The following is a 27,705-nucleotide window of genomic DNA, read 5'->3' as shown; positions in this document are numbered from 1 at the left end:
AAAAAAAAAAAGATGGATCCTTCTCCATGCGGCTGCTTGTGTGTTTTCAGAACTGTAGAGTGAGTGATCTGAGAGAGCTAGGAGGTAGCCACCATGTCTTTTATGACTTAGTCCTTTAAGTCACACACCATTCCTTCTGCCTCATTCTGTTCATTGGAAGCCAGTGACTTAGCAGAGCCCACATTCAAGGGGAAGAGAATCAAGCTCCACCTCTTGAAGGGAAAGGGTATCAACTTGTGGACATATTTTAAAACCACCGATGAATGCTTGAATTTCTAAACTGATAACTATTTCACATGAATTTTGCAGTGTTTAGCTCTTCTTCAGAGACTAGATGTTTGGCTTTCTGGTGGGAATGACCTCTGTGTGTGGAACCGAAAATTAGATCTCCTGTGTAAGACTAGTCACCTTTCTGATACAGGTAAAAACAAATCAAGGTAATTGTGAACCATGATAGACTCTAAAAAGACACAGTGAATCTTCAAAGAGACTTTCCATGAATACAAAGGAAATATACATTTTCTTTTTAATTCTGAATATAAGATGTAGCCGTATTTCTCCAATTCAGGTTAAGGGTTGTGTAAAATATATTTCCATCTCAAGTTGAAAGGAAAAGATCCCCCTTCCTTTGGCTTCCCCTTCCTTTCTAACAGAATTTCTCAAAAGTGATCAAGAAAAACCCTTTCATATATGCTTCTGGGCCATGTCTTAAACTGAGTTTGATGAGCATGTTGACACCTGGAAGCAGATCTTTATGACTTTACAATAGCATTTTCTTTCTTTATTTGTAGGGTCATCAGACTTTGAATAGATTCCTAAGGATGACCTCATTTTACAGTTGGTTTTACTAAAGAAACTTCACTCACGTGCAAACTTACTAATAAAATTCTATTTTCTCAGAATTCTGTTGACATATACTTTTGGTTTTAATAGAAGAAAAATCAGTTTTGACTTATATTGATATCAAGGAACTTAAAAAATAAAAATTTATTCAGAGTAAAAATATTTAAGTATAAATGAGTAAATTTAAATGACAGTAACCTTGAAGTCATGTGATACACTATTATTTTTGTTTCTAAAAGTAGTGAAATGAACCCATGGACATCCTAGAAAGAATACAGGCATACCCTGTTTTATTGCACTTCGCTTTATTGGGCTTTGTAGATACTGCATTTTTTACAAATTGAATGTTTGTGACAGCTCTGAGTCATGCAAGTCTATTGGCACCATTTTTCCAACAGCATTTGTTCACTTTGTGTTTCTGTCACATTTTGGTAATTCTTGAAATATTTCAAACCCTCCACCAGCAAAAAGATTATGATTGGCTGAAGGCTCAGACAGTGGTTAGTATTGTTTTAGCAATGAAGTATTTTTAAATTAAGGTACTAATATGTACATTGTCTTCTAGACATAATACTTTTGCACATTTAATAGATGACAGTATAGTGTAAACATAACTTTTATGTGCACTGGGAAACCAAAAAATTTGTGTGACTTGCTTTATTGTGAGAATTGCTTGATTTTGGTGGTCAGGAACCAAACCTGAAATATCTCCAAGGTATGCCTTTGTTATTAAACTTCATTTACACTTCATTATTGGAACTAGTTTATCTCCACATGGGTATTATAAAATACCAGAAAAATAATATGATGTCTTAGCAAAACTAAATCCATACCTTACTAGGATTTACAGTTTAACTTCTCAATTCAGTGTTCAATCACTAGTAATCTTGTTTGAATCTAGAGTGTATTTTCGTGTTTACTATTATCATGAGTTATATCTCTTTATTTACATATACATTTTCCTTCCTATTTCTTATACTAGCCTGTGGGTATCTGTGAATTTTTATTTCATGAATTATTAGTAATTATGTTGTGAAATATTGAAATCAGGGCTAAAAACACCTTTTGTATGTTAATGGAAATAACCACCTATTATTGCAGTCCCCATTCCTGTTACGAGTTATCTTTGAGTACTGTACATTAAGTAGTCACAGTTTGCCCTGTTTATCAGTGTTTCAAGATATAGCAGAAATCTTTGAGGAAATCAGTTAGAAAGCTTTGAAAAGGCCTTAGGTTGCCATTGGTGAGCTTTTCATGATTTGGATTTAGCAGTACTCTTAGACCCTTATCTTATAAAGCTCCTTTCAGTAAGCCTTGCTTGATTTATGGACTGGCAGGGCTTTTAGAACAGTTATTACGTATTTGGAAATAAGCAAAGATAATCTTAGTCAGTCTGATGCAATGGAAGGAGGCTTGGACTAGAAAACAGGACATCCATGCCCTTTCCAGCAATATGTTCTGTGATTCTGTGTATTAAGTTGCTACTTCTGGATTAATGAGTTTCTAGTATTTTTATTTCATAAATAATTTAATAAACATTTTTTTAAACAAGCTGTTTTCTGCATCTGGAATTCTCCTCTGCTACCCCTTCCCCTGCTCTCCTATCTCTTCTACTTCTTGTACCACTCCTCCTCCCCTTTCTCCTCCACCACACCATCATCCCCCCGTCTTAAACATGGGAAAATAGAAACATACTGTTAAAACAGTATGTGGAGAAAAGATTTTGGCCAGAAATACTCCCCAAGTGGGAAGGTAAAGTAAATGAGTAGAATACTTTCCAAATTTGTGTATATGTTATAAATTACATATATATAAAATTACATATATTTTATAATGGAGAAGTGAACTTTTAATAAACAGGGTTTTTTGCCAACACATGTGGTGGTTCTAAATCTAATACATGAATAGTTTTTGCTGACAGAAGTAATGTAACATATTTTATAGAAAGTAACGTAACATATCTTATAGAAGTTATGGTTACCCTAAAATCATTTCATGATTCAGCTATAAAAAGATACTTAGAATTGTATGCTTAATAAATGAAATGTGATGGAATGTTGAATCTGATTATTCTAGTAATAGAAGGAGTTTTGTAAATGGGTTGATTGATTATAAACATATTATTTGAAGGCCACTTTCCTAGCTGTTGACGGTTGGCTCACTCATTTACTGCCAGGGAGCCCACCCAGGCTTCTTAAATTTACATTGAGGAGCATGCCAATTTTATATCTCATTTGAGCGAGCCATCTTGTAAATGGTGATGATGATTATCTTAAGGGTTCCCTGGTAAATAAGTTCACCACAATAGTAAAAATATTCAAAGAGCATTTCCTACTCTTAAATCAATAATGTCTTCCAGAGGTCTCACCTACTTTTCACAAAATCATTTTCCATATGTAAGCAAGCACGGAAGTGTGATGTAGCAAATTGTGTGTGCTTTATAGTTACCATCCCCTTTATAGGAATGACCAACATAAATCTGAGAATGTTTTTGTTTTTGATGTAATCCATGAAGAAAATAATTTAACCTTCGTTTTATATGTTTTTGTGAAGGGATCAGTGCTTTGATTGAAATACCTAAGAACTGTGTTGTGGCAGCAGTTGGCAAAGAACTGAGTGAGTATGACTCTTTTTTTCTTTTATTTCTTCTTCTTTTTAAAAATTTTAAACTAGCCTTGTATACACATTTCAGAAAGACTAATTCAAGGGACATCTTTCCCGTCCCAGTCTTGGCCTCCTGGGATTGTCGAAGTGATGTGGAACCCAAGACATTTTCAAGATCTTAGGTCAGTTTTTTACCACACTTGGTCTAACATAGCCAAGTGGGCAAGGTAACCCTATTCCTCTGATGCTAGAGAAGGCCATTTACATTCCACAGTCCTCTCTGTTGCTGATCCACAGTCACACACTTACTTAGCAAAAACTTTAGCCACATAAAACAACTATCAACATTCTGGAAACTAAAAGCTTGAGTTGGGAGTGTTGGAGGAGGATTATTTGGGGAGTTCACTAAGATAGGAACTGTGGAGGTTTTGCCTCAGGAAGCCAGAATGGGGCCCATTTTCTTGTGGGGGAGTTTATGCCATTTCCCTCAGACTAGTGGGACAGCAGAAGGAGGGATAGCAACAGGAATTTTGTAAATGTATTAACTGATTATAAACATGCAGTTTGAAGGACACTTTCTTAGCTGTTGACTGTTGGCTAACTCATTTACTGACAGGAGCCTGCAGTAAAAAAAAACCTTCTATGTTCATTACCTTATGGATGAAATTTGGGTGCTGAGAAGTGATAGAGTAAGCACACTTCTTAAAAGCTGCTTTTTTCTTGAAGAATTTTTGTAGCCCAGAGGGCATTTGCTATTACTTGTGCTGCTGCTTCTAGAGACCAGCCTTGAGATTTGCTATGACCATCAGTTGGCATGTTTGCAGGTACCAGTGAGCCATGAGTTAATTGTTCACCATTTATAAACTGTTGTCTGCAGGCTCTACTGCTTTGCAGTCACATTTCTCTTTCTTCAACTGAACTTTCTGTGTGTAATCATGTCTGAGAAGTAATTTTCTAGACCCTATGCTTATTCTTTCTTTTCATAATTTCTAAAGATATAATTCTGTGTTTAGTTTTTTTTTCTTTTTCCTTCCTTGCAGAAATTCAGTTTTCCCATGTTCTTTATTGACCTGGAAAGACGTCTAGCTTTTCCCTGCCTTTTTCCTCTGTGTCAATCACTTGTGTTTTGCTGGTTTTACTCTAACTCAGTGGTTCTTACATTTTAGTGTGCGTGAGAATGACTTGAGGACTTGTTAAAAACACAGATTACTGGGCCTTACTCCCAGAGTTCCTAATTCACTAATTCTGGAGTGGGGCCTGAGCTTCTGCGTTCTAACAGGTTCTCTGGTAGTGCTGAGGTTGCTGGTGTGGGACCATACTTTGAGGATGGCTGCTGTAAATATTTTGATCCACTTCTTTCCATCTCAGTACTGTTGCTCTATTCAGGTACTCATCTCCTCTTTTGCCTGCTCTGTTGTGATAGTCCCCTAACTTGTCTTCCTTCCTCTACTGCTTCTCAAATGCCTTCTCCTCTAGTTTAGTGCTTCCCAGATACATTTTCTAGTAGATGCTAGAGGGATCTATCTAAAATACAGGCTTCAAGACGATACAGATGCACTTATTTGCAAAGCAGGAATAGAGACACAGAGGTAGAGAATGGATGTATGTATACGGAGCAGGGGGCGGGGGATGAATTGGGAGATTGGGATTGAAATATATACACTATTGATGCTATGTATAAAGTAGATAACTAATGAGAACCTACTGTGTAGCACAGGGAACTCTACTCAGCTCTGTGGTGACCTAAATGGGAAGGAAATCCAAAAAAGAGGGGATATATGTATACGTATAGTTGTTTCACTGTGCTGTATAGCAGAAACTAAAACAACATTGTAAAACAACTATACTCCAGTAAAAATTAATTTAAAAAAAAAAATGCAAGCTTCAAAGCTTCAGTGGCTTCCGATTGCCTACATCAGTTGTTTCTGAACTCTCAAATTTCTGATTAGTACAAAAGGTCAAACTTGTGGAGATCAACATAGAGTTGCCAGTTTTTATTTTGTTTAGTGAAAACATTAAAAATCCCAAACCAGAAACCAAACTACCATTTACCACCCTGATTTTATAAAAATAAGTTTTAAACAACAAAATATGAAGAACATGATCTCAGAAAAAAGAATAGGACTTTAAATTGAATACATTTAGTTTTATAAAAAAAACTTATGTAGTCCTTATTTTTTCTCATTTTTGCTCCAGATGAAGGAAATCTTTGCCCTAGGGACCCATGTAAGGACACGAGTAGCCTACAAGTCCAGATTTTTCAACATATCAAATCATGCCCTCCATTATTTCCCTCCTGCTTCCTTTGAGTCCTGTATCACTTGCTTGTTAACACTGAATTGCTTGGGATTCCCCAACCTCTATGCCTTCATTTCTGTTGTCACCGTGTATTGGACTTGTCCTCCTACTTATTGTCCTCTTCGATCTGGCTAATTTCTAAAATAAGAGATTTTTATTGAATGAATTAGTGAATTCATTGAAATAGTAATAAAAGCAACACTAATGCCTCAACGGAAGTTAGAATATTAGCTAAAAAAAAGGAAGAAATGAAAGTTGGTTTTATTCTGAAAATAATTTATAAAAAATACAAATATTCTTTAAAACGAGGTTCTGCATTTTACTTAGTCTTATAAAATAAATATGTTGTGCCATTTTTCCTTATAAAAATAAGTTTTATTCCTTTAAATGTACTATCTTTTCTATTTCTAAGACTAAGCTTGTGCCCATGTACTTGGTTTTAAATGTTCCATACCAATTTCTCTTTTTCTAATGTGAGGGTTCCCCTCAACAGGAAATAGAATTTCTGTGTGCACTAGCTGCAGTGACTTTGAGGCTTTTATTATCAATAGCTAAGCAAGGCTATCAGCTCTGAGTACTCATCCTGGTTCAGAAGTCCAGGATTTTTCTATTAATCCTTTTTTAGAATTGACTATTGCTTCTCTTTTTTTTTTTTTTTTTTTTTGGTGGTACGCGGGCCTCTCACTGTTGTGGCCTCTCCTGTTGCGGAGCACAGGCTCCAGACGCGCAGGCTCAGCGGCCATGGCTCACGGGCCCAGCTGCTCCGCGGCATGTGGGATCTTCCCGGACCGGGTCACGAGCCCGCGTCCCCTGCATCGGCAGGCGGACTCTCAACCACTGCGCCACCAGGGAAGCCCTATTGCTTCTCTTTTATCTTCTGATCTAATTCATATTTGTTTTATTTCCTCAAAGTTATTACATATGTGACCCTTGTGAATACTTGTCTATAGAGACTATATTTATGGACTCACTGAGCAGTTTCACATTATCTTTTGTACTTTGCATTTTTTTGTTCAGAGGCTTCACGGTTGGTAGTGGGTTTAGAAGAGTTTTAATAAAGGAACAGAGCTCTGAGGACACACTCACTTGGGATTTTAGGAGATCATTTCAAACATCTCAAGCATCTGAAAGAAATATTTTAAAGTAGTATGAACAAGGCTGTCTTTGGAGATGGGTTTTTCAGTATTTTAGGTATTTCTCACTTAATGAAATGCTAGTTTTTGAGCAGAAATATAACTTTAATCTTTGACCATTTTAATAAAATTATATCTGTCTTTTCATTTAGTAATTTTCAGGCTGGTAGCACCCACAGAGGGATCACTAGGATGGGATATTCTTCAAGTTAAGCGCCTCCTTGATCACCAGGATAATATTCTCTCACTGGTTAATGTCAATGGTAAGCTCATTGTGTACGTGTTGATATTATGTAAAAATTTTTTAACTTTTTAACCTGTTTTGAACTTTAGTCTTGTTTTGTTCTAGAATTCTGGAATTACCATGATGAAAATAATGCTATTAATTAGTAGGGATTGGCAGTCTTTTATTTTCTGAGGTTTAAACCAGTGGAATTCATCAAGTTTCATAGATTGTTAGGTCTTAGATTTAGGCACAAGGGGAAGAATAGAGTTGGGCAGAGAAAAGGGATGACAGAGGAGAGAGCATACTTACCTCAGGTGCTGCTTGGTAGCTGTGGGATGATTGTTGTAGGCTATCAGTACTAATGCTTGGTAGCATTTTGACTTTTTTTTGTGTGTGTGTGGTATGCGGGCCTCTCACTGCTGTGGCCTCTCCCATTGCGGAACACAGGCTCCGGACACACAGGCTCAGTGGCCATGGCTCACAGGCCCAGCCGCCCCGCGGCATGTGGGATCTTCCCGGACCGGGGCATGAACCCGTGTCCCCTGCATCGGCAGGCGGACTCTCAACCACTGCGCCACTAGGGAAGCCCAACATTTTGACTTTTTTGGCAAATGGTCCTGGCTAGTTTCTCTTTGGAAGATCACACAGTACAAATTATATAGCACTCTACTTACAGTAGAATGAGCTGGATTCAAGCCAGTTGTAATTATGATTGAAGAGTCAGAGAATAACACCAAACTAAAGGTCTGCAGAAAATGGGTCATATCTGCCCTTCCTCATGGATGTGTGTGTTGGTTGTTTGTTTTTTTTTTTGTTTTTTTTTTTACTTTTTGGCCGCATGGCACGTGGGATCTTAGTTCCCCGACCAGGGATTGAACCGCCCCCCCCGCAGTGGAAGCACACAGTCCTAACTGCTGGACTGCCGGGGAAGTCCTGCCAGACTTTCTATTTGGCTTTATAATGATTTTAATGAGTTAGCTCCTGTGAGCCGAACCTGACATCAGATGACAGGATAGGATCACAAACCACAAATCCTGGGATTTAGCTACTTCACTTTCAAATAAAGTGACACCTTATATCATCAGAGCTTTCCTGGGTGATCTGTGTTCTGAGGTCAGATGGGAGGACTCCTGGGTGGCTTCAGTTTGATAGTCTGGAGGACACTATAAGAGGGTCCTGTAAGGATGCCATGAATATGATGTTGTAAGGGGACTGGACTGCACCCCCTGATCTGAGATCTGGGTTGGCTGTTTTTGAGCAATACTTTGTAGAAACATGAGGCAGAGGGAAAGGGGAACAGACAGCACTAAGTGTAGTCTCCGTTTGTATGCTGTTCAGTCACATTTTCAGATACATCAGTGAGAATGTCCCTTCCAGTTCCAAAATTTTCCTCTCCAATAGCCATTTGCTTGTTCAACCCAGCTGCAAGTCTTTCTGACGACTATATTATTAGAAATAATAATATTAGGAGCACCACTTTATTTTTCTCTGGGGGCTCCTTTTCTTCTAGCCATGATGGCAGCACAAAAGGCAGGTTCTTATTTGGAAGTCCCTCTGACACTGAGCCAGAGAAGCTCCAAGGCCCTAAAGCTGTTGAGAAAAGCACAGCAGTGTTTTGGCCATTACAGTGGTCATGCCTAGTTGTCCCATTTTAGAAGTGAAGCATTGGTACCAGGACCTGGCATGTTTCCTTAATGAAGGTGATGGGATGTTCCTGAGGTAGCCTTAACCTCATGGCACTTCTTTTGCTGTGTGATGTACAGAGAAGCTTATAACAGTTTAACCAAGAAAGCTTTCTTCAAGTATTTCTTTGCTAGCTTTTTAAGGGAAGGAAAATGGAAAGCTAAAGCAAAAAAAAAAATTGTTAATAAAAATTACAGAAAACCCCTAGTGCTTTTTAGTTTATAAATTCCATGATTATAAAATTACACTACAGACTATAAGTAAGCCAAAAGCATATTTAAGAATCACATATGGACAAGTAGTCTGGTAAAATTTGAGAATGATATTGTGACAGTCTTACCTCGTATATAGACGCGTCTGCCATGCTGCAGGTTTTGGCAATCCTGAAATGATTATGTTGTACAAGTCCCAGTTCCACTTTCAGCCCTGCTTCTTTATCCCCACCAATTACCAATGAAAGATGTGGCCAGTTACTGGGTTTATAACTCACAGGAAAAGTGCATTTTCATTGAGGTGGCCCTAGGGCAACCTTAGAATGGTACAACAGAGAACTCCTACAAATGTGGATAATGAATACCAGGTTTGCCAGTGAGGTCTGAATGCCTGAGCAGAGATTTTCTAAGACAGACATACAAGATAACCTTGCTTATCTCTTCTGGCAAAAGGCTCTGGGTGCTGCTTCTTTATTTTATTCCTTTTCTTGTTTTGTACTGACAGCATGGTATGGTAGTCACAAAGTATTAGTACTTCTGAGGGATGGGTAGACAGGTATCAGGTGAGATTTTCATACTAAGTGACTTTTGATAATTGCATAGGATGAAAATCCATCCCTATATATAAAACACATCGAGGTTGTTTGGTGTGAAACATTTTGAATGACTAGTTTGGGATAATTTACATAGCAAACTATACTGACTCGGGTCAGTGCCAGCATTTTATTTTTAGTGAAAAATTCTAACTGGGCTCAGGTACTTTGCTATTACAAAGATGAATTACAGACACTTGGAGGAGATCAGAGCAGGCAGCTGTGTGGTCTCAGTAGGTTAACTCTATTATAATGACGCATGCAGAATTGGAATCTAGAAGGATCTTCACTTGTTACCGTCTCTGGTTCTTTTGTAGTTTGAGTGAGATTGGAAAGAGGAGGGAAAGGGATGGAAAAGAAGGTCATGGAAAGATTACTACTGTCTTAACGTTCCCACTATTAGAACTAGGAGCCTGTTTCTCTCCACAGATGAGAAATGAACTTAATTCTTCACAGAGAGAATTCTATAGAGTCTGTTAATAAACTATATAGAAATTGGACTTGGAACCAAGACAAAATAATATTTACCTGTATGATTGCTGGTAATTCTTTATTTCTATGAGATTGTTCATCTAGTTATTAGAGATTTCTGTCCTGCTGGTTTATTTGATAAATGGGATAATTAAATCATAATTACTCATCCATGTATTCCTAAATTACAAGTAACTGGATGTTTTAATACCATTAATATGGAATAATACCAGGGGCTCAAAATAATACCAGGGACTCAAAGATAACATTTGATGTCTTTTTAAAATGGCTACACATTATTTAATTTGCTTTTTACAATCATCTTCATTTAATGCCTGAGAAATCCAAGATAGAAAAAGATTAAATGACTTTCTGAAGACCAACCACATGGCTAGTAACAGGCAGAGCCAAAATTAAAACTAGAGTTTCTAGACTCACAGTGCATTGTTCTGTTCCTCCTAAATATAAAGGAATTAAAATAAATTGCATTTCTTTAAGATAGTTTTTAGTCTCAGCAGTTGTACATTTTCTATTAAATGTATAATTTGTCAACTGTCTTAGTTGGCCCACTAATTTCATTTTTATTAAAGGTTTTAAAAACTTGTTATTGTGCAAATAATACATATGAGGAAACAGAAACATAAAAATGTAAAAATGAAAATGAAAATCATCCTGCCATACAGCATTAAGTACAGGTTCATATCCTTCTAAGTGTTTTTCTGGGTGTATATATGTATGTATATGTGTATACATATGGTGTGCTTTTTGTAACAGTATGTCATGAATATATTTCTGTATTAATATAACATACTTTTACAACTTAGTTTTCAATAACAGCATAACTATTTCATTTCGTGGATGTTATTTATTTATTCGATCCCCAGTTGGATGTTTTAGGATACCTTTAGATTTTTAATACTATGTGTAACAGCCTTGTCACGTATGTCTTTTATGTACTTTCCTCAGGATAAATTCCTAGAAGTGGAATTGTTAGATCCGGGTTTACAACTTTTTAAGGTTTTGATGTATATTACCAAGGATTGCAAAGATTACACCAGTTTATACTAGGGCATGAATAGTAGTGAGTGTGCTGATTCCTTATGCTTTTGCCGGCATCGGGTGCTTTCGTGTTTTATAATTTTTCCCGATTTGCAAGTCAGTAAATAGTATCTCATTGCTTTTAGATGTCTTTGATTATTAGGGAATTGAACGTCTTTTCACATGTTTACTGGCCATTTGTATTTCTTGTTTTGCCAGTTCAGGTCCTTTGCCCATTTTTCTGCTGGAGTGCTTATCTTGTTCTTAGTGATTTCTAAGAAGTGCTTATGTATCAAGTATAATCAACCTATTTCGACATCTAAATTGCAGACTTTTCCCAGAGTTTTGTCATTTAAATGTATGATTTGGGGGGACTTCCCTGGCGGTCCAGTGGTTAAGACTTCCCTTTCCAATGCAAGGGGTGTGGGTTTGATCCCTGGTCAGGGAGATTAAGATCCCACCCACATGCCTTGAGGCCAAAAAACCAAAACATAAAACAGAAGCAATTTTGTAACAAATTCAATAAAAACTTAAAAAATGGTCCACATCAAAAAAATCTTTAAAAAAAAAAGTATGATTTTGTGCTAAGCAGGTGTTTATTCATATCTCTTTCCCCAGCCTCCACTCTGTCTCCTTGAGAAGCCTTTTAGCACTCCATATTCATAAAACATTCACCTTTATTTTCCTCAGTTCTTTAAATACCTTTAATGTTTTAATCTGTTTGAAACTTATTTTGGTATATGTGAAATAACAGAAAATATATATATTGGTCGTTGCCCCCAGTTCGTGGCACAGAGTTCCTTAAAACTCTTGTAATTGCCCAAGAGATAAGAGCACAAGGAACATCTTTTGTTCTAATATTTGGTCTAATATTTCCTGACAGAGCTCCTTGGAATTTCCTGGGTGATAGGAGTGTCTTTTGTTCTAATGAGGCTACTCTTTCTTGATGGGCTCCTGGATGGGGGCTGGTCACCAGAAAGACCAAGCCATTATTAGAAGCTTAGAATTTTTGGCCACTGGCCACGCACCCCCGCGGCAATTCTCCAGAGAGGGGAGAGGGGCTGGACGTGAAGTTAGTCATCGATCATGCGTATGTGATGAAGTTTCCATAAAAATCCCAACTGTACGGGGTTCAGAGAGCTTCTGAGTTGCCAAACACGTGGAGGTGCTGGGAGAGCAGCATGCTCAGAGAGGGCATGCGTGCTCTGCGATCCTTCCCACATACCTTGCCCTGTGCATCTCCTCCATCTGGATGTTCATCTGTATCCTTTATCATATCCTTGTATAATAAAGTAAGTAAACTTTTCCTGAGTTCTGTGAGCCATTCTAGCAAATTAAATGAACCTGATGAGGGGATGTGGGACTCTTCGATTTATAGCCAGTTGGTCAGAAACACAGGTAACAACCTGGATTTGCAGTTAGTATCTGAAGTGGGAGAAGTCTTGCAGGACTGAGTCCTTAACTTGGGGGATCTGACACTATCTCCAGGTAGACAGTGTCAAAGTTGAGTTGAATTGTAGGGACACTCAGCTGGTGTCGCAGAATTGCCTGGTGTGGGAAAACCCCACGCATCTGGTGTCAGGCATGTGGTGAGTGTGGGCGTAAAGGAGAAACAGAAGTGTAGCTTCTCTTCACTGTGTATGATCCAAGGTAAGGTTCTTTTGTTTTTATTCCCCAAATACTTAACCAAATAGTCCAGCATGAGGTATTTCTTTCTTCGCTGAATTGAAATGCAATCATTATCACATACTAAATTTCTAAGTAAGCTTGAGTCTATTTCTGATAATCTTCCTGTTTGGCTTGTCTAGTTACCTCACTGTTCTAAACATTGTGATTTTATAGAGCAGTACTACTAGGCAGTTCATTCATTTTTATGTTTAGCTTAGGTAAATGGTCAATAATGAGACATCTATGAACTCTGCCTAGATTTGAGTTTTGTAACTGGCTCCCATGTTGGAGAGCTCATCATCTGGGATATCCTGGACTGGACTGTGCAGGCCTGTGAACGCAACTTCTGGGACCCATCTCCACAGCTGGATACTCAGCAAGAAATAAAACTCTGTCAAAAGCCAAATGACGTTTCTATTCATCATTTCACATGGGATGAAGAGGTAAAAAAAAAACAAAATTGAGAAAAATATCTATAATCTTGTCTCTTTTAATAAACCGTTTCTAATTTTAAAAATTTAATCTCATGATCCTATAGAAAGTTATCATTCCGTGTGTTCACGTTGTGCTCTAAAATGTTTTGATATTTTTCAAAGATTGCATCACTTGCTTTAAAAAAGAATTTTAATCTTAGCTCTTATCTTTGAGGCAAGGAAGTGATTAAATGGCCACAGATTTAAAAACCCTATTGAAATTTTGAGTTGGATTAAATATTCCCACAGGATTTGAGGATAATGCTTAAAATTGTTCTAAGAAACACTTTGAGAAAGAATCCTTTTGAAGATTCTGGTGCATTTCCTGGAGCAGTAAAGGAAATTAAAAATTTCAGGAATGCCTTTCTTTTAGTCTGCTGGCATCATGGGGCAAGATGATTGTGTGAGAATTATTGACTTCAATCCTTTAGGCCTTGGCAGTGATGCTCTTGAAGCACTTTACATCCTTTTTTGCAGTAGTAGATTAGTACCAATGGATTTCTGAATCTTGGCTCTGATCTGAACATCTCTTCTTTTAGCTTCAGGGGCTCAGAAAATATGTTTAAAATGGGGGTTCCTTTTCTAAATATAATCACAAGAAATGTTTGAGTTATAAACTTTGAGGAGAGGGGTTAGAGGAGGCTTTTACCTCATTTTTTTTTGTGCCTTCCTGTACTGTTTAAATCTTCTAATTGTATGTGTTTTGTTATTTTTATTTAAAAATTCAGTAATAGTGTTCTGGATGGGGAGAGCATGGTCTGTTTTTTTGTTTTTGTTTTGGCTTTCTTTGCACCTCTCTTACCTTAAAAACAAAACAAAACTAAAACAGAGTAGGGTAAGAATAGGTTAAAGAACACTGTTATACCTAAAGATTAAGTTTCTTTATATCCCAATTTTATTTTTTTTAAAAAAAGTAAATATGATAGAAGACAGTAGTCTCAGAAAAGATGGAAACTATCTCTAAGAGTTGTAGCCCTAAAAATTTTATATGTATATATATTTTTATCTTTCTTTTTTAAAAAATTATTTATTTAGTTTTGTCTGTTTTGGGTCTTCTTGTTGCGTGCAGGCTTTTCTCTAGTTGCGGCGAGCAGGGGCTACTCTTCAGTTGTGGTGCGCGGGCTTCTCATCGCGGTGGCTTCTCTTGTTGCTGAGCACGGGCTCCAGGCGTGCGGGCTCAGTTGCTGTGGCTCAGCCTGCTCCGGAGTGCAGGCTCAGCAGTTGTGGCGCACGGGCTTAGTTGCTCCGCGGCATGTGGGATCTTCCCTGACCAGGGATCGAACCTGTGTCCCCTGTATTGGCAGGCAGATTCTTAACCACTGTGCCACCAGGGAAGTCCATATATATATATACATATATATATATATATATATATATATATATATTTTTTTTTTTTTTTTTGCGGTACGCGGGCCTCTCACTGCTGTGGCCTCTCCCGTCGCGGAGCACAGGCTCCGGACGCGCAGGCTCAGCGGCCATGGCTCACGGGCCCAGCCGCTCCGCAGCACGTGGGATCTTCCCGGACCGGGGCACGAACCCGTGTTCCCCGCATCGGCAGGCGGACTCCCAACCACTGCGACACCAGGGAAGCCCCATATATATTTTTAATTTGATACCTTTTTCTCACTTTTGTAAAAGTGTTTAAAGTTTTGCATTTTGTACTCTTTAATCTTAAAATTTTCGATTGGTGTTATTAACTGCTATAAATGCTTAATAAAGCATTAATAAAGCACTCACTTTTCCCTAATTTTCTTTGTTTTATCGGAGTTTTTTTCTTTCTGCAGGCGGGCCATTCATTGTTGATGACAAGTGGTTGATAGAGTGATTCTGTTGAGTAAAGGCTGCCCCAAAGCTTATTAATTCTCTAGTTGTGTTGATAATTTTCTTTGTGACTTTGGATAAATCATTTAAACTCTGCACAGATTTCCTGGTCCATATAACTAGTTTCTGAGGTTTCTCTGCATTGAATGTCACCCAGGACACTAGATTTTAGCAAGTTGGCTAGCTGTTCTCATTAATGCTCATGGCACTGGTCTTCAGCTTGCATTGCTACATGCAGAATACCAATCCTGAGGGTCAAGGGGATCATTCCAGATTTAAACTCTGGTAAGCCTTGGGGGGCATGTTTTGGTCGAGATGCTGTAGGTCTGAGTTGGCGTTGTAGCCTTTGAGGCTGCATGAGAAGTATTCTTTGGTGAGAACAGGTAGGCAAAAAAAAAAAGGAGTTTTGAAAGGTCTTTCTACTGGCATACCAACTAAGTAAGAATGAATGATTCTAAGACAAGAGCTACCAGAAGTCTAGTGACTTGCAAAATAATTTTGGAAGCTAGGTGGTATGGTATGAGGCAAGAGTAAGGGACTGGAGTAACATGACCTGGATTCTAATATCAAACTCTCACGTCTTAATTTTTGTGTGATATTAATCTTTTTTTATTTTGACTTATTATTCTGGAAAATAGCTTTTCCTGCATTAATGAGATGTTGTGAGGTTGAAGTAAGGTAAGTATTGGTGAAAGTACTTTCAAAAGATTAAAGCTGCTTTAGTAAAAAGGTGTTTCTAATACTACATTTGGAAAAATGTTTTTGTGAAGCCACTGTATATATGCCACTATAGCATATGCTTTTTTGTATCCTTTATAGGTCTTGTGATGCTTAAGATGTGGAGTGCAAGTAATTTTGCTCACATTTTTCAGGCAAAAGAAGCTAAGTAGTTTTCCCAAGGATATAGTATTATGTGGATGAAAACCTAGGTTGTACCTCAGCAGCTCCACCTCCACTGCAGGCCAGTCTGTCAGCCACAGCTCCTTTCTCTGTCACATTTCAACGAGGAAGAAAGCGATGCTATGGGGTATAATATACAACGCTTTCTCTGTATTAGCAGTTGTGTCCTTCCACCTTCTAAATGCTGAGCTTTCCTTTGTGCTTTGATATTTTTGGATTTCAGAGGGCAGTACAATAATTTGGGCTGAAGGCTAGGAATAGGGAAGGTAACAATGGCTTTCTGATCTCACACCAGGCCTGGAAATCTATTACACCAGGTAGTGGTAAGTACTAGTTTTATGCCCATTACTGAACTTCCCCCCCTCTCCCCCCGCCAGAATGTATTTGTTGCAGTTGGAAGGGGTTTATACGTCTATAACCTTCAAATGAAGCGTGTGATTGCCTGCCAGAAAACTGCACATGACTCCAATGTCCTGCACGTTGCCAAACTTCCAAACAGGTACAAGTTTCCGTCAGTTCTGTAACAGGTGAAAGAAATGCATAGTTCCCAGGGCCACCAGTGTAATTTTTCAAGGGGCAAAGTCACCTGGCTCCGTGGCTTGACCTGTTATGTTCTTTTGGAAATGGAGAATACCCCATGGCTATCTTAACAGAAGAGTTGGTGGCATTATATTATGAAATTTACAAGAAGCAAGGTTCAAATGAATTACATTGAATTTCATTATAAGAAGAGATAATTTAAAATTCGGTATTTATTTTAAAAGATAAAAGACTTTTGGGCACTGACTGTGTACTAATTTTTCTTTTTATATTTTCCACAGACCCACCTTTTTGGTGGTGGTGTTTGATTACGGCTTCAATTAAATGGTAGTCTCCTGTTGGCTAAGGCTGCCAACTGAGGGCTTTCCCCTCAGGGTAGATTTGGCTGTTGAGTTTCTAGGGATGAATTATATGAAGGAAATAGAATTATTTTCTATGCAGGATACTTTTAGAGTGAGAGGCGCCCTGAGAAGAGATACCGTGAGAGGAAGGAATGAGACTTCTCAGGATATTGTGAAACTGTAATTCGTAACCTGTTTCCTGAATGCATTTTTAAAAATGGAAATGATACATATTTATAACATTTGAACCAATGTAACAGTATAATGTGTGCCTTTCTTGAGGAGTGCTTTTACTTTGCATTGTAAAGCCATATTGATAAATTGTGATTTTTATTGGCTCCTGCCAAGAGCTGAATAAAAGCAGTTGCGGGCTCCACTGATTTCTTTCACTGCAAATTTAGCATAGGCCTTCCGTGGTGCTCTTTTTATCACTGATTTTCTCTTCTGACAGGCAGTTAATCTCATGCTCAGAAGATGGAAGTGTACGCATTTGGGAGTTACGAGAAAAACAGCAGCTTGCAGCTGAACCTGTACCAACAGGTGAGTATCTTTTCTCAAAAAGGTAGTCTTGCTTTTTTTTTTTTTTCTCATATGCAAGACAGAAGAAAGGCAGTGGTATGTAACCACAAAATAATATACAGTGTGCTCCAAATAAGCATCAGATGTTTACATGAAGCATTTGGTAATTGGGATCTAGGATTCACATTTAAATATTGCTTTACTGTAGAACTACCTGTTTATTTCAGTTCAAGTCAACTAGGATTTTTTTGTTTTGAGGGGAAACTATTATTCCTGGTAATCTGACTGACTAAATGGCCTAATGAACTATTTACTCATTTATCTTGTCTGTAATTATGTCTGGTATACAGACAGAATTTGTATCATCAGGTGTCAAAGTTCTTTCAGCCTTAAAGCATTATCATTAACATAGAACTCAATTTATTTATAAACATTTTTGTATTTATATCATCTCATGAACTCTTTGATTTTCAGGTGTTTGATTTGAAAAACAAAATCCCTGTTAGTTAGCAGCCTTTGCATAAGAAATCAGATGCTGGTACCCCTGGAATTTCTTCTGGTTATTTGAAGTCATAGGGCATTGCTCTGGGACATCCCTATGTTGCTTTTTGCCTACCCTTTATTGATAAATCTGAGTTGTGACCTCCCCCACCCCCGCCCCACCTCATTGCCATTCAGGCCTTTCATTTCTCTCCTCTTTGATTCCCATTGCCTTTTCCTCATGTTAACACACCTTCACCAGTGCGTGAGTAGGGACAATAAAAAGAGATGAGCAACAAACCTGGGTAGCTAAGAGGAAACAAAGTAACATATTTAAAAAACCCTAGTATAGTACCTGGTACCATCTGCTCACTAAGCCCTTGACTAAAATAAGTGGGGAACACTTTTTGCATTTAAGTTTTGTTTTTCTGATCTTAGATTATTATTATAAGAAAAGAGCACAGTAATTTCGAAAATGACTGAAATGGCTGTGTTTTTCTAGGTTTTTTTAACATGTGGGGATTTGGAAGAGTAAATAAACAAGCCAGCCACCCTGTTAAAAAACAACAAGAAAATGCCACTTCATGTTCACTAGAGCTTATTGGCGATTTAATTGGACACTCATCATCTGTGGAGGTATTATTTTTAATAGGCATATAAATGTCCAGGGAATTCCTGCTTTTTGCATCTCACTGCTCTTCTTTCATTTGGTCTCATAAAGACCTAAACTTTCTCTTATCTGTAGGTTTTTGTGGAATCTAAACATGGAATGGGATAGGTTATATAGTATGTGCCATTAGGATCTCTCTTTACAGAGAAATGATTTGAAGAAGGGATGTCTTGCTTCTAAAAAATCGCTTAATTACTATTACTTATGAGATGTAGATAGCTGACAATAAGGATGGTGTGAATAATGTTGAATATGTAACAGTAGTAAATAGAGGGTACATGGAGGGTTGTGTTTATGTATGTAGAGGTAAAGCCTTATAGAATCTAATTCCAGGGAAGTTTATCAAATTCATGAACAGTACTGTTTTTACCTCCCTTTGGAGGATAATAATTTGTTAGCGTTAGTAAAACCCAGTGTCTTGACTGTCATTGTGCATATATGAAAATAATAGTTGAGAATTATAGGATGCATAAAGTTCTAACTTGTTATAAATATATTCAAATACTTTAATATTTACTATAGGCATTATTGCCTGTAATGAAGAAGGAATAAGACCAGTCGAGGTAAAGAAATGATTGGAACTGGTAACAGTATAAGCAGAGCCCTAAGTCCCCCTCCCTTCCCCCCTCCCTCCCTCCCTCCCTCCCTCCCTCTGTGCTGGTCTTAGTTGCGGCATGCGGGATCTTTGTTGTGGCATACGGGCTACTAGTTGCAGTATGCGGGATCTAGTTCCCGCGTGCTGCAGGCCCCCTGCACTGGGAGCATGGAGTCCTAACCACTCGATCACCAGGGAAGCCCCATGAGTTTCTTAAATTGTTCTTCCCTGTTTCATAGCCAGGGAGGAACAAATTGTTTTTCATTTGAAAGTGCATTTATACTTAGAAGCAACAGCACAACACTTGTTATTAGCATTTCCTGTATTTCAGGCACTACACTAGACATTGGCGTTTACAAAGAGATATAATATAAAAATATTATGGTCCTGGATATGAGCTGAACCTTGATGCTTAGGTAGGATTAAGATAGTCTTACGACCATAAGCTCCCTGATTTTGGGTACTTACATCTTACTCATTTTTGCCTTCCTCTGCCAGGTAGCCCAGTTGTTTTCATTTTGTTTTTTAACTTTGGGAGTTGTGCAGATGGAATGTGGTAGACAGGAGGGCAAAGATAGAATCTACTTGGTGGCAAGGAGCAGGTTGGCTAGGCTGGAGGGCTGTGTTCCGATGAATGGACACAGTAGGAGATAAAGCTGGGAAAGTAGTTTGGGGTCAGATTACTGAATGTAAGGCTAAGGAGTTTGGACTTTTTAAAAAAATTCATACATACATACACAAAAAGTTTATGTATTTATTTTGGCTGTGTTGGGTCTTTGCACACGGACTTTCTCTAGTTGCGGCGAGCAGGGGCTACTCTTCGATGCGGTGCGTTGCGGTGGCTTCTCGTTGTGGAGCACAGGCTCTAGGCGTGTGGGCTTCAGTAGTTGTGGCACACAGGCTTAGTTGCTCTACGGCATGTGGTATCTTCTCGGACCAGGGCTCGAGCCTGTGTCCCCTGCATTGGCAGGTGGATTCTTAACCACTGCACCACCAGGGAAGTCCCTGGACTTTATGTTTTAAATAGTAGGAACCTATTAAAGGTTTTTAAATGGTGTGGCACATTTGTCATTGTATGGAAGTGTTCAATTCTTAGAAATTTTCCTGAGTGGAAGTGTTGACATTTAATTACTTTTTAAAAAAATCTTGGCTCTTTCTTGAATTTTCTCATTCCTTTTTTCTTTTGATCCTTACTCTCTAAGCCTAGTCCTATCTACCTGTATTTATTGAATTCTAACTTTTCCATCTCCTGAGGAGTTTTGCTCTGCTAGGTCTCCACCCCTCACTCCTACATCATCAGCTGAGCCCTTCTCCTGCTATCTTCAGAAATGTATGAGTTATGTCTTAGAAAACTTGCATCCTATTTCTCTCCTATATTTCACTCTTTCCCTCAAAGAAAGAGCTCATCCTTTTCATTTATCTCCTCTCTACTCCATAGGATGCATGCTGCCTTCTCATCAACATTCCATTTTCGTATTCTTACCTTCCAGCCTGTTCCTTCACTGGGCATGACCTTCCTTTTATTTGGAGAGTTTTATGTTTTTGAAGCTTTTTCTGACAACTTCATTCATCATTGATCTGTGCCTCCTTTTTCTGCATTTCTGTGGCAAATCATAGCCTGAACTATGCTATTTAGTACCTGATTACATCATCTTTAATTGGTACCCTTATTGTTTCAACTATGATTTGGTTTTCACAACTGAATTAGAACCTTTTTAAGGGTAGGGACTATAAGCATATAGATGACACTCAGTAAATGCTTAAGGATTGATTATGTCTCTTTTTATAGAGAGCTAAAGCCATTGTTTCTCTTGGAGAATTTGGAATTCAGACATTTTATTGGTGGCCATTTTTGCATAAATAAGAAGGCCAGTAAAAATGATTAAGTAAAGCAGGTTTGTTGGGACTTCTGACAAAAATCTTAAAACCAATACTTGAGGAATTAGATAATGGTAAAATTTAGACGATACTTTGGGACTTCATGTACTTTACAAAAATAGCTGTTATTTATAGTTCTGTAGTTGAGTAGTATTTACTAGTCTAGCATTTGTATAATTTGTATGTGATTATCACTCACACTTAAAAATAACATTTCTCATGAAAGATACGGAGTTTTACGGTCAGATCCAAAGAAGTCTCCAAGGTACACATTTTAACAAGCACCTGTCTTAATCTAGTTAGTATTAGCCTCTTCTCCTTGAAGTTCCTATAATCAGTAATTAAAATTTTTTTTTACAGATGTTTCTGTACTTTGAAGATCATGGACTAGTGACATGTTCTGCTGATCATCTCATTATTTTGTGGAAAAATGGAGAACGAGAATCTGGATTGCGCAGCTTAAAGTTATTTCAAAAATTAGAGGAGAATGGTGACTTATATCTTGCTGTCTAGTTTAAGGAATTTGAACACCTGTGCATGAACCTTGAACAGCAAATATAGGGGTAATACTCTGAAAACCATTACCATATTAATCACTTAAATTTTGTAATTTTTTTTTCTTGTTACTCCATAAAATTCCAATTGTTTGAATTCTTTTTTTCTGGGGCTGCAAACCAGCAACAAGTTGCTTCTCAGGTATTAGTACTTTCACCAAAGAATATAGCACAAGTTTTTCATTTGACTTTTCACATAACAGTTACCTGAAACCATTGAAGGAATGGGTCTAATTTCAGCAGTGAATTTTCAGAAAGTGAAGTTTTCAGAGTTCATCACATATACCTGTTGAAGCAGAATTAAATTATACCACAGTGTCCTCACAGAGATAAATTTTTTATGCTTTGAAAAAACTCTACACCAGAAATTATATGAGTTTATGTTTAATGAGGAGAAGAGTACTTGGAACCTCTCACTCTCTCTAATGTAACTATATTGCCTCTAATTAAATTTTTATTCATCAAAAGGGATTAGATTTTTAAAATATTACATGTAATTTCTTTCATTTAGCCTTTTTGGATTTTGAAATACCTGACTTTGTTCTCCAAAGTTGTTAGTATTTTAACTATACCTGTCATTCTTTTAAAGATTTATTCAAGGAACCTACTTTTATGGAAATAAATATACATGATCATTATAGACGATATTTTGGGAGAAAAATGAAAAATCCGGTGAAGAGTAAATAGGTAGGATGTAGCATATCTTGAACTTAAACCTTGAGATATCCAGAAAACTGATGCCTCCCTGTAGGAAATGAAGATTCCATAATAATTGTACTTTGTGCTGCTATTGAAGTGGTGAGTGCTGTGTTTTAAGCTTCTTAATTTGAACCTAGACCCTGGGAGGAGGTAGAAATAGAAATAACAGTATTTTTTTATTCTTTGGTTTTCTTTAGAGCCTGTTTGATTAAGAATTCTTGTGATAAATTTAAATATATCCTTTCTCCTACAAATCCCCCTGGTCTTTAGTAACTCTCAGTATTCTAAATATGAAGCAAACCTGAATCTCTCACTGTTTTAACTACAGCTTTTTTTTTTTTGGTGCCAACTAATTTGTTTAAATCCTTTTTTTTTTAAAATTCTAGCTACTGCAATCCCTATAAACACAAATCAGGAGGAATCTTATTACAGTGTATTTTTTCCCCCTAGCCTGAGCAGCTATTGACTAGATTCTTGGTAATAGACCAGCAGCAGCCCCTCATATATGCCAGAGATGAGAGCTAGATCAGTAAAGTTACAGTGTTTTCAAAGTGCCTGATTCATCTTACCATTGGCTCAAATATGAAATGCTTGAGACAGGCATCACTTATGAGTTTCTTGCAGACCACTGAGATTTAATCATCTTCATCACCCCATCAGCCTTAGAGCACTCTTTCTCCCTTTTGGTACTAAAGAATAAAAATTAAAAAGTGTTCCATACATTAAAAAATGGGTGGGTTTAATTGTGGAGTTAATATTAAACTGCTGATGAAAGAATCGTATTGAAGTGAACACCAGGTGGCTGATGTGTCAGAGGACTAATCCTTCTCAAAGAACACTTTCTGGATTTATTTTTTCATCACACACACCCTAATGGAATCTTTGTAAATTGTTGTCACTAGTGTCACTAGTTTTACCTTTGACAGTTGTTGTTTCCTCAACTACCTACAAAGTCTGGAAGAGCTATGGTCATCTATGCCAGACCAGTGCCATAATGTTATAAATAAGGAAGCTGAAGCCCAGTCAGGTAAGGCCTTCCAGTTAGTTAGCTCAATTCTCATTAGCATCAGTAAACGAATTTAAAAACAGAAATTGAACATGACTGGAATGAGAGAGAAGGGTTGTATGATTACCCCTTGAGCAAAACCAGATAATGTTCATAGTCATTGTTTCTGTTTTAATTCTCAATGAAAATACCTTTATGGAGAAATATAATAAAATTTATGTAACCACCGTTACATAATAGAAGAATGTGAATAGAAAAATTAGCACTGCCTCTTAGCCGACAGATTGTTGTTATCGTGGCATACGTATCTGAGCAGTCATACTGAGGCACTGCTAATCTTTTATCCTGAAATTGGAACGTGGGTAGGATTCCTAAACCAGGCAGACATGCATTTTGGGCTGAGTGCATCAGATTATTGATCAGAGTCATTGTTAGGCTTTTAATTTTCTTCCATAGATGGACTTTCTCTTATTACCAGCTAGCTTTTTCTTTGGAGATTCTACTATTAGGTCATGAGTTTTAAAGTTTTCTTGAATTGTATAAGATAGTCAATGAATTATAAAAGGAATTCATAGATTCTTAACTGCTTTTTTCCCTAATTTGTTCTGGATTAGTATTATGTAATAGTAATCTATTCACGTGAATGATACAAACCACAGGTGAGTTGGGGGAGCAAATAGTACTGATGAAAGTACCACTGTGAGTCCCTCTGTTATTAAAATCTAGAGGAAAACCTCCAACCCATTCATGGGAACTTGATGGTTTTTGCTTTCATGAATGCCCTAAGGTCAGAGATGGAGTAAAACAGTGAGATGGGAAAATCTAGCAGAGACTCAGACTTTGATGGCTGCTTACTAGTTGTATGCAGAGTGCTGCAAAAAGTTGAACTTTCAAACTAGAAGAATACAACTATAACTGAGGTCGATAAATATTATGTGCATTTTTTCCATTTCCCTAACTTAGCTTTCAGTGCTGTTATATTTGCAACACCAGAAGTAATACTATGCAGTGGGCCTTGTCATTTTTATTTAAAAATACCCTTATTACCTCATTCTCTGGCTTACTCACATAACACAATCAAGAGCCTAAACTTGAGGGACATTGTATTTATCTTTCTCAAGTTGAGTGCGTTCTGATTAATAGATGAGGCTTGTTCTTTGTCCACAAGACTAAGCAGTCCTAACTAACTCTGAAGGTAAGCATATTTTAAAATCTTAAATTGGAAGTAAAGAATAACCTAATTAAATTATAGGGTTATTCTGGTCCCGGTAACAGTGTTTTATAACTAACTTCTGGTTAAGTAGTAGTAGTAATGTGACTTCTCTCTAGTTTAGATCATGTTATATTTTCCTAAATTAATAGGGTTCCCCTCAACACAGACTTATGCTCAGTATGAGAGACAATTATAATAGTTTATACTCACTCATCTGATACACATACCATCTGAAAGACTATTTGGAGGAATGCACTATTTAGTTAGCAACTCAGTAGAAGATTACACCATAGTAGATTACACTGATAAAGAGCAGAGCTATGCTAAAGCTTTAGTACCTGGCAGTGTTAATATGAAATTAATTTGAAATTATACTGAGTCAGTTTTAACAAACATTCACATAGAAAAATGTCAGACATCTGATGAATGTCACTTACCAAATGGAACCAAAAGCGAGATGGTCAAGAAAAGATTGTCGTTGCTTCAGGCAAGCTTCTGAAGCCTAGGCAAATTATTTAGCTCCTTAAAATGGGATTCTGACATCCTGAATTTAATGTGTTCTGAAAACAAAGCGTGTGACTCATGAAATAAAGAACACTAAACCGAAATATTGAAATTATGAAAAATTTAGGCCAAAGAGGTAAAATAAAAACAGCTGTTAGGAATGAAAAATGGCTGTAGGAATTTAGTTACAAGTACTTCACAAAAACATTTTCATCACATTTACTTAGTGCAGCATTACAATACAAAGCTAGCTGCTGTCCTGACCAAGCAAGTTCTCTTACCATCTAACAAAAATAATTTAGGTACATTTCTTTGCATGGAATTGTCATATATGTTTCCATTTGTTGGTACAAAACATAGAAAAAAACATTGGCATGTTTTGTAGTGATAAGTAATTTTTGCCCCCATGTACTAGGTCCACGTGTTCTGCATTCCAATTTTCATTTGAAAAAAGTAACTAACTACTGGTTCAGTTAATTTAGTCTCTGTTTATACCTCTTAGAAATGCAGCATGAAGTACAGAGAATTTGAAAGAAAAACAAAGATTTTGTTTACAGAATCTCTAATTTATAATACATAGAGAAGGGTTGGCTGGTAAAAGAGAAAAGAAAATCTCAAGTCTGACTTCATGTAGACCACAGAAAGTTGTGAAAAGAGCTGTATAAAAATATGCACTTGTGCTTTAGAAGCTTTTAGCATACAATTAATAGCTTAAAATAGTATTTACTGCTTCCCCATATGCTATTTTCTGATATATTTACACACCTTGCAATCTTTTTTTCATCATTAAAGCAAAATGGCATGATCTTAAATATAGATAGGTTAAAAACATCTGAACCTTGAAACTTCCTCTGTCTCCTCAGTACTCGGCACAACGTACTCCATGGACTTAAACCCTGAAAATTTAGATTGCTTTAATAAAAATTTTAAACAGCAAATGTATATAAATTTTTTTTTTTAAAAAAAAGCTTGTCCAAGGGCATTCAGATTAATGGCTTGTATATAATACCTACTGTAGTGCCTTGTAACTGCCTCTGTAAACCAGAAATAAAGGGAGAAAGCTCTTGGATTCCCCACAGACAAGATGTCACTTCCTTCCCCATCATGGTTGACTTTCTGTTAAGATGAATCCCTTTTGTAGGAGAGAGGACTACACAGGCTGCTGATACCAGTCTAGAGAAGGCACTCACCAGGCCAAGACAGACTATGTTCTAACTTGGGTGTTACACCATTGATCAGAACCACCTAGCCATGGAGGCTCTGAAGCTAACTAGTTTATCAGCAGTTTGGTCCTAGTTGTTTTGCTCACTTTATATGGGTTTCTTTTCTTAGATATTCTTATGAGCCTTTTAGATTGATGCTCTTGAGGAAAATAGTCAAGCTAAACAGTGATGGTGACTTTCATGGTAAAAGATGAGCTAAACCACTAGCTAAGCTACATGGTCCATCATCCACAGAGATGGTGGGCTCGTGGGCACCAAGTCTTTGCTGCATGTCTCCTGCTAGTTACAGTGAATCAGCTGCAGGGTTTGATGAGGGCAGACAGGATGACAGCAGGGCAAAGGATTTTGCCATGTGTTTGTTCTGTCACTAAGTGATTGTTCAAAATTTTTCTTCATGGAACATAATTTTCTAAAAATGAAATTTGGGAAGTTGAATGATTAAAAGTCAGATATTAAACATTAGCTCCTTAACCTACACCTGTCATTTTCATTATGAAGGAAAGCCTCTTGTTTACACTACTGTGATTCACAGTGCCCTTTGTAGATCAAGAGGTCACCTTCTCTGTCTTGGCTTTAGCTGTCAGATGGAAGCCTCAGACTTTTGCACTTTAGGTCATCTAACGTCTTCCAGTGTTTGTAGTTATCGGCCAAATGTTGCATCAGGGTTGGCAGGTGTGCAAAGGCTGCAAGGATATAAGAGAATAAAAAGAAGCCTGTTAAATTAGATTCCAGGAGCATTTATAAGGTTGGGGCTCTGTGGGACAAATTTGGGATCACAATTGGAGGAGAGGTACCCTAGGTTAGGCCTAAGGTGAACACAGAAGCATGAGAAGGATGAGTTACTAAACACTGGTTTCTGAAATATGAACAGGTCCTTTTAACTAAAAATTGATAACAACAAAAGATCAGAAAGAGAAATTAAAGAAACAATCCCATTTACCATCACATCAAAAAGAATAAAATACCTTGGAATAAACCTACCTAAGGAGGCAAAAAACCTGTACCCTGAAAACTATAAGATGTTGATGAAAGAAATCAAGGATGACACAAACACATGGAAGGATACCATGTTCTTGGATTGGAAGAATAAATATTGTGAAAATGACTATACTACCCAAGGCAATCTACAGATTCAGTGCAATCCCTATCAAGATACCGATGACATTTTTCACAGAACTAGAATGAAAATTTTTTTAATTTGTAAGGAAACACAAAAGACCCTGAATAGCTAAAGCAATCCTGAGGAAGAAAATCAGAGCTGGAGAAATCAGGCTCCCTGGCTTCAGACTATACTTCAAAGCTACAGTAATCAAAGTGGTATGGTACTGGCACAAAAACAGAAGTATAGATCAATGGAACAGGACAGAAAGCCCAGAAATAAACCCATGCATCTATGGTCAATTAATCTACAACAAAGGAAGCAAGAATATACAATGGAGAAAAGATAGTCTCTTCAATAAGTGGTGCTGGGGAAACTGGACAACTACATGTAAAAGAATGAAACTAGAACATTCTGTAAC

The 27,705-nt window shown here is 37.4% G+C and overlaps 2 protein-coding genes across 6 annotated transcripts in view; one reads left to right on the top strand and one right to left on the bottom strand.

Annotated features, from left to right (window-relative positions):
• Nucleotides 1-21,633, top strand: part of WDR41 (WD repeat domain 41) — a 61,866-nt gene extending 40,233 nt beyond the window's left edge. For both annotated transcript variants that reach the window (XM_073802227.1, XM_019929798.3), the window contains exons 6-13: nucleotides 310-421; nucleotides 3,397-3,459; nucleotides 7,031-7,141; nucleotides 13,028-13,212; nucleotides 16,341-16,462; nucleotides 17,296-17,384; nucleotides 18,346-18,479; nucleotides 21,347-21,633. In XM_073802227.1, coding sequence (XP_073658328.1) covers nucleotides 310-421; nucleotides 3,397-3,459; nucleotides 7,031-7,141; nucleotides 13,028-13,212; nucleotides 16,341-16,462; nucleotides 17,296-17,384; nucleotides 18,346-18,479; nucleotides 21,347-21,499 — 969 coding nt within the window. In that variant the 3' untranslated portion in view covers nucleotides 21,500-21,633. The remainder of the gene's footprint in view (nucleotides 1-309; nucleotides 422-3,396; nucleotides 3,460-7,030; nucleotides 7,142-13,027; nucleotides 13,213-16,340; nucleotides 16,463-17,295; nucleotides 17,385-18,345; nucleotides 18,480-21,346) is intronic.
• A 3,532-nt stretch (nucleotides 21,634-25,165) lies between these two features.
• Nucleotides 25,166-27,705, bottom strand: part of PDE8B (phosphodiesterase 8B) — a 320,960-nt gene continuing 318,420 nt past the window's right edge. For all 4 annotated transcript variants that reach the window (XM_019929794.3, XM_073802226.1, XM_073802224.1 and 1 more), the window contains one exon: nucleotides 25,166-26,868. In XM_019929794.3, coding sequence (XP_019785353.1) covers nucleotides 26,759-26,868 — 110 coding nt within the window. In that variant the 3' untranslated portion in view covers nucleotides 25,166-26,758. The remainder of the gene's footprint in view (nucleotides 26,869-27,705) is intronic.

Source organism: Tursiops truncatus, chromosome 3 (assembly GCF_011762595.2).
Source record: "Tursiops truncatus isolate mTurTru1 chromosome 3, mTurTru1.mat.Y, whole genome shotgun sequence".
Classification (NCBI taxonomy): domain Eukaryota; kingdom Metazoa; phylum Chordata; class Mammalia; order Artiodactyla; family Delphinidae; genus Tursiops; species Tursiops truncatus.
This window is presented reverse-complemented; position numbering and strand designations above follow the sequence as displayed.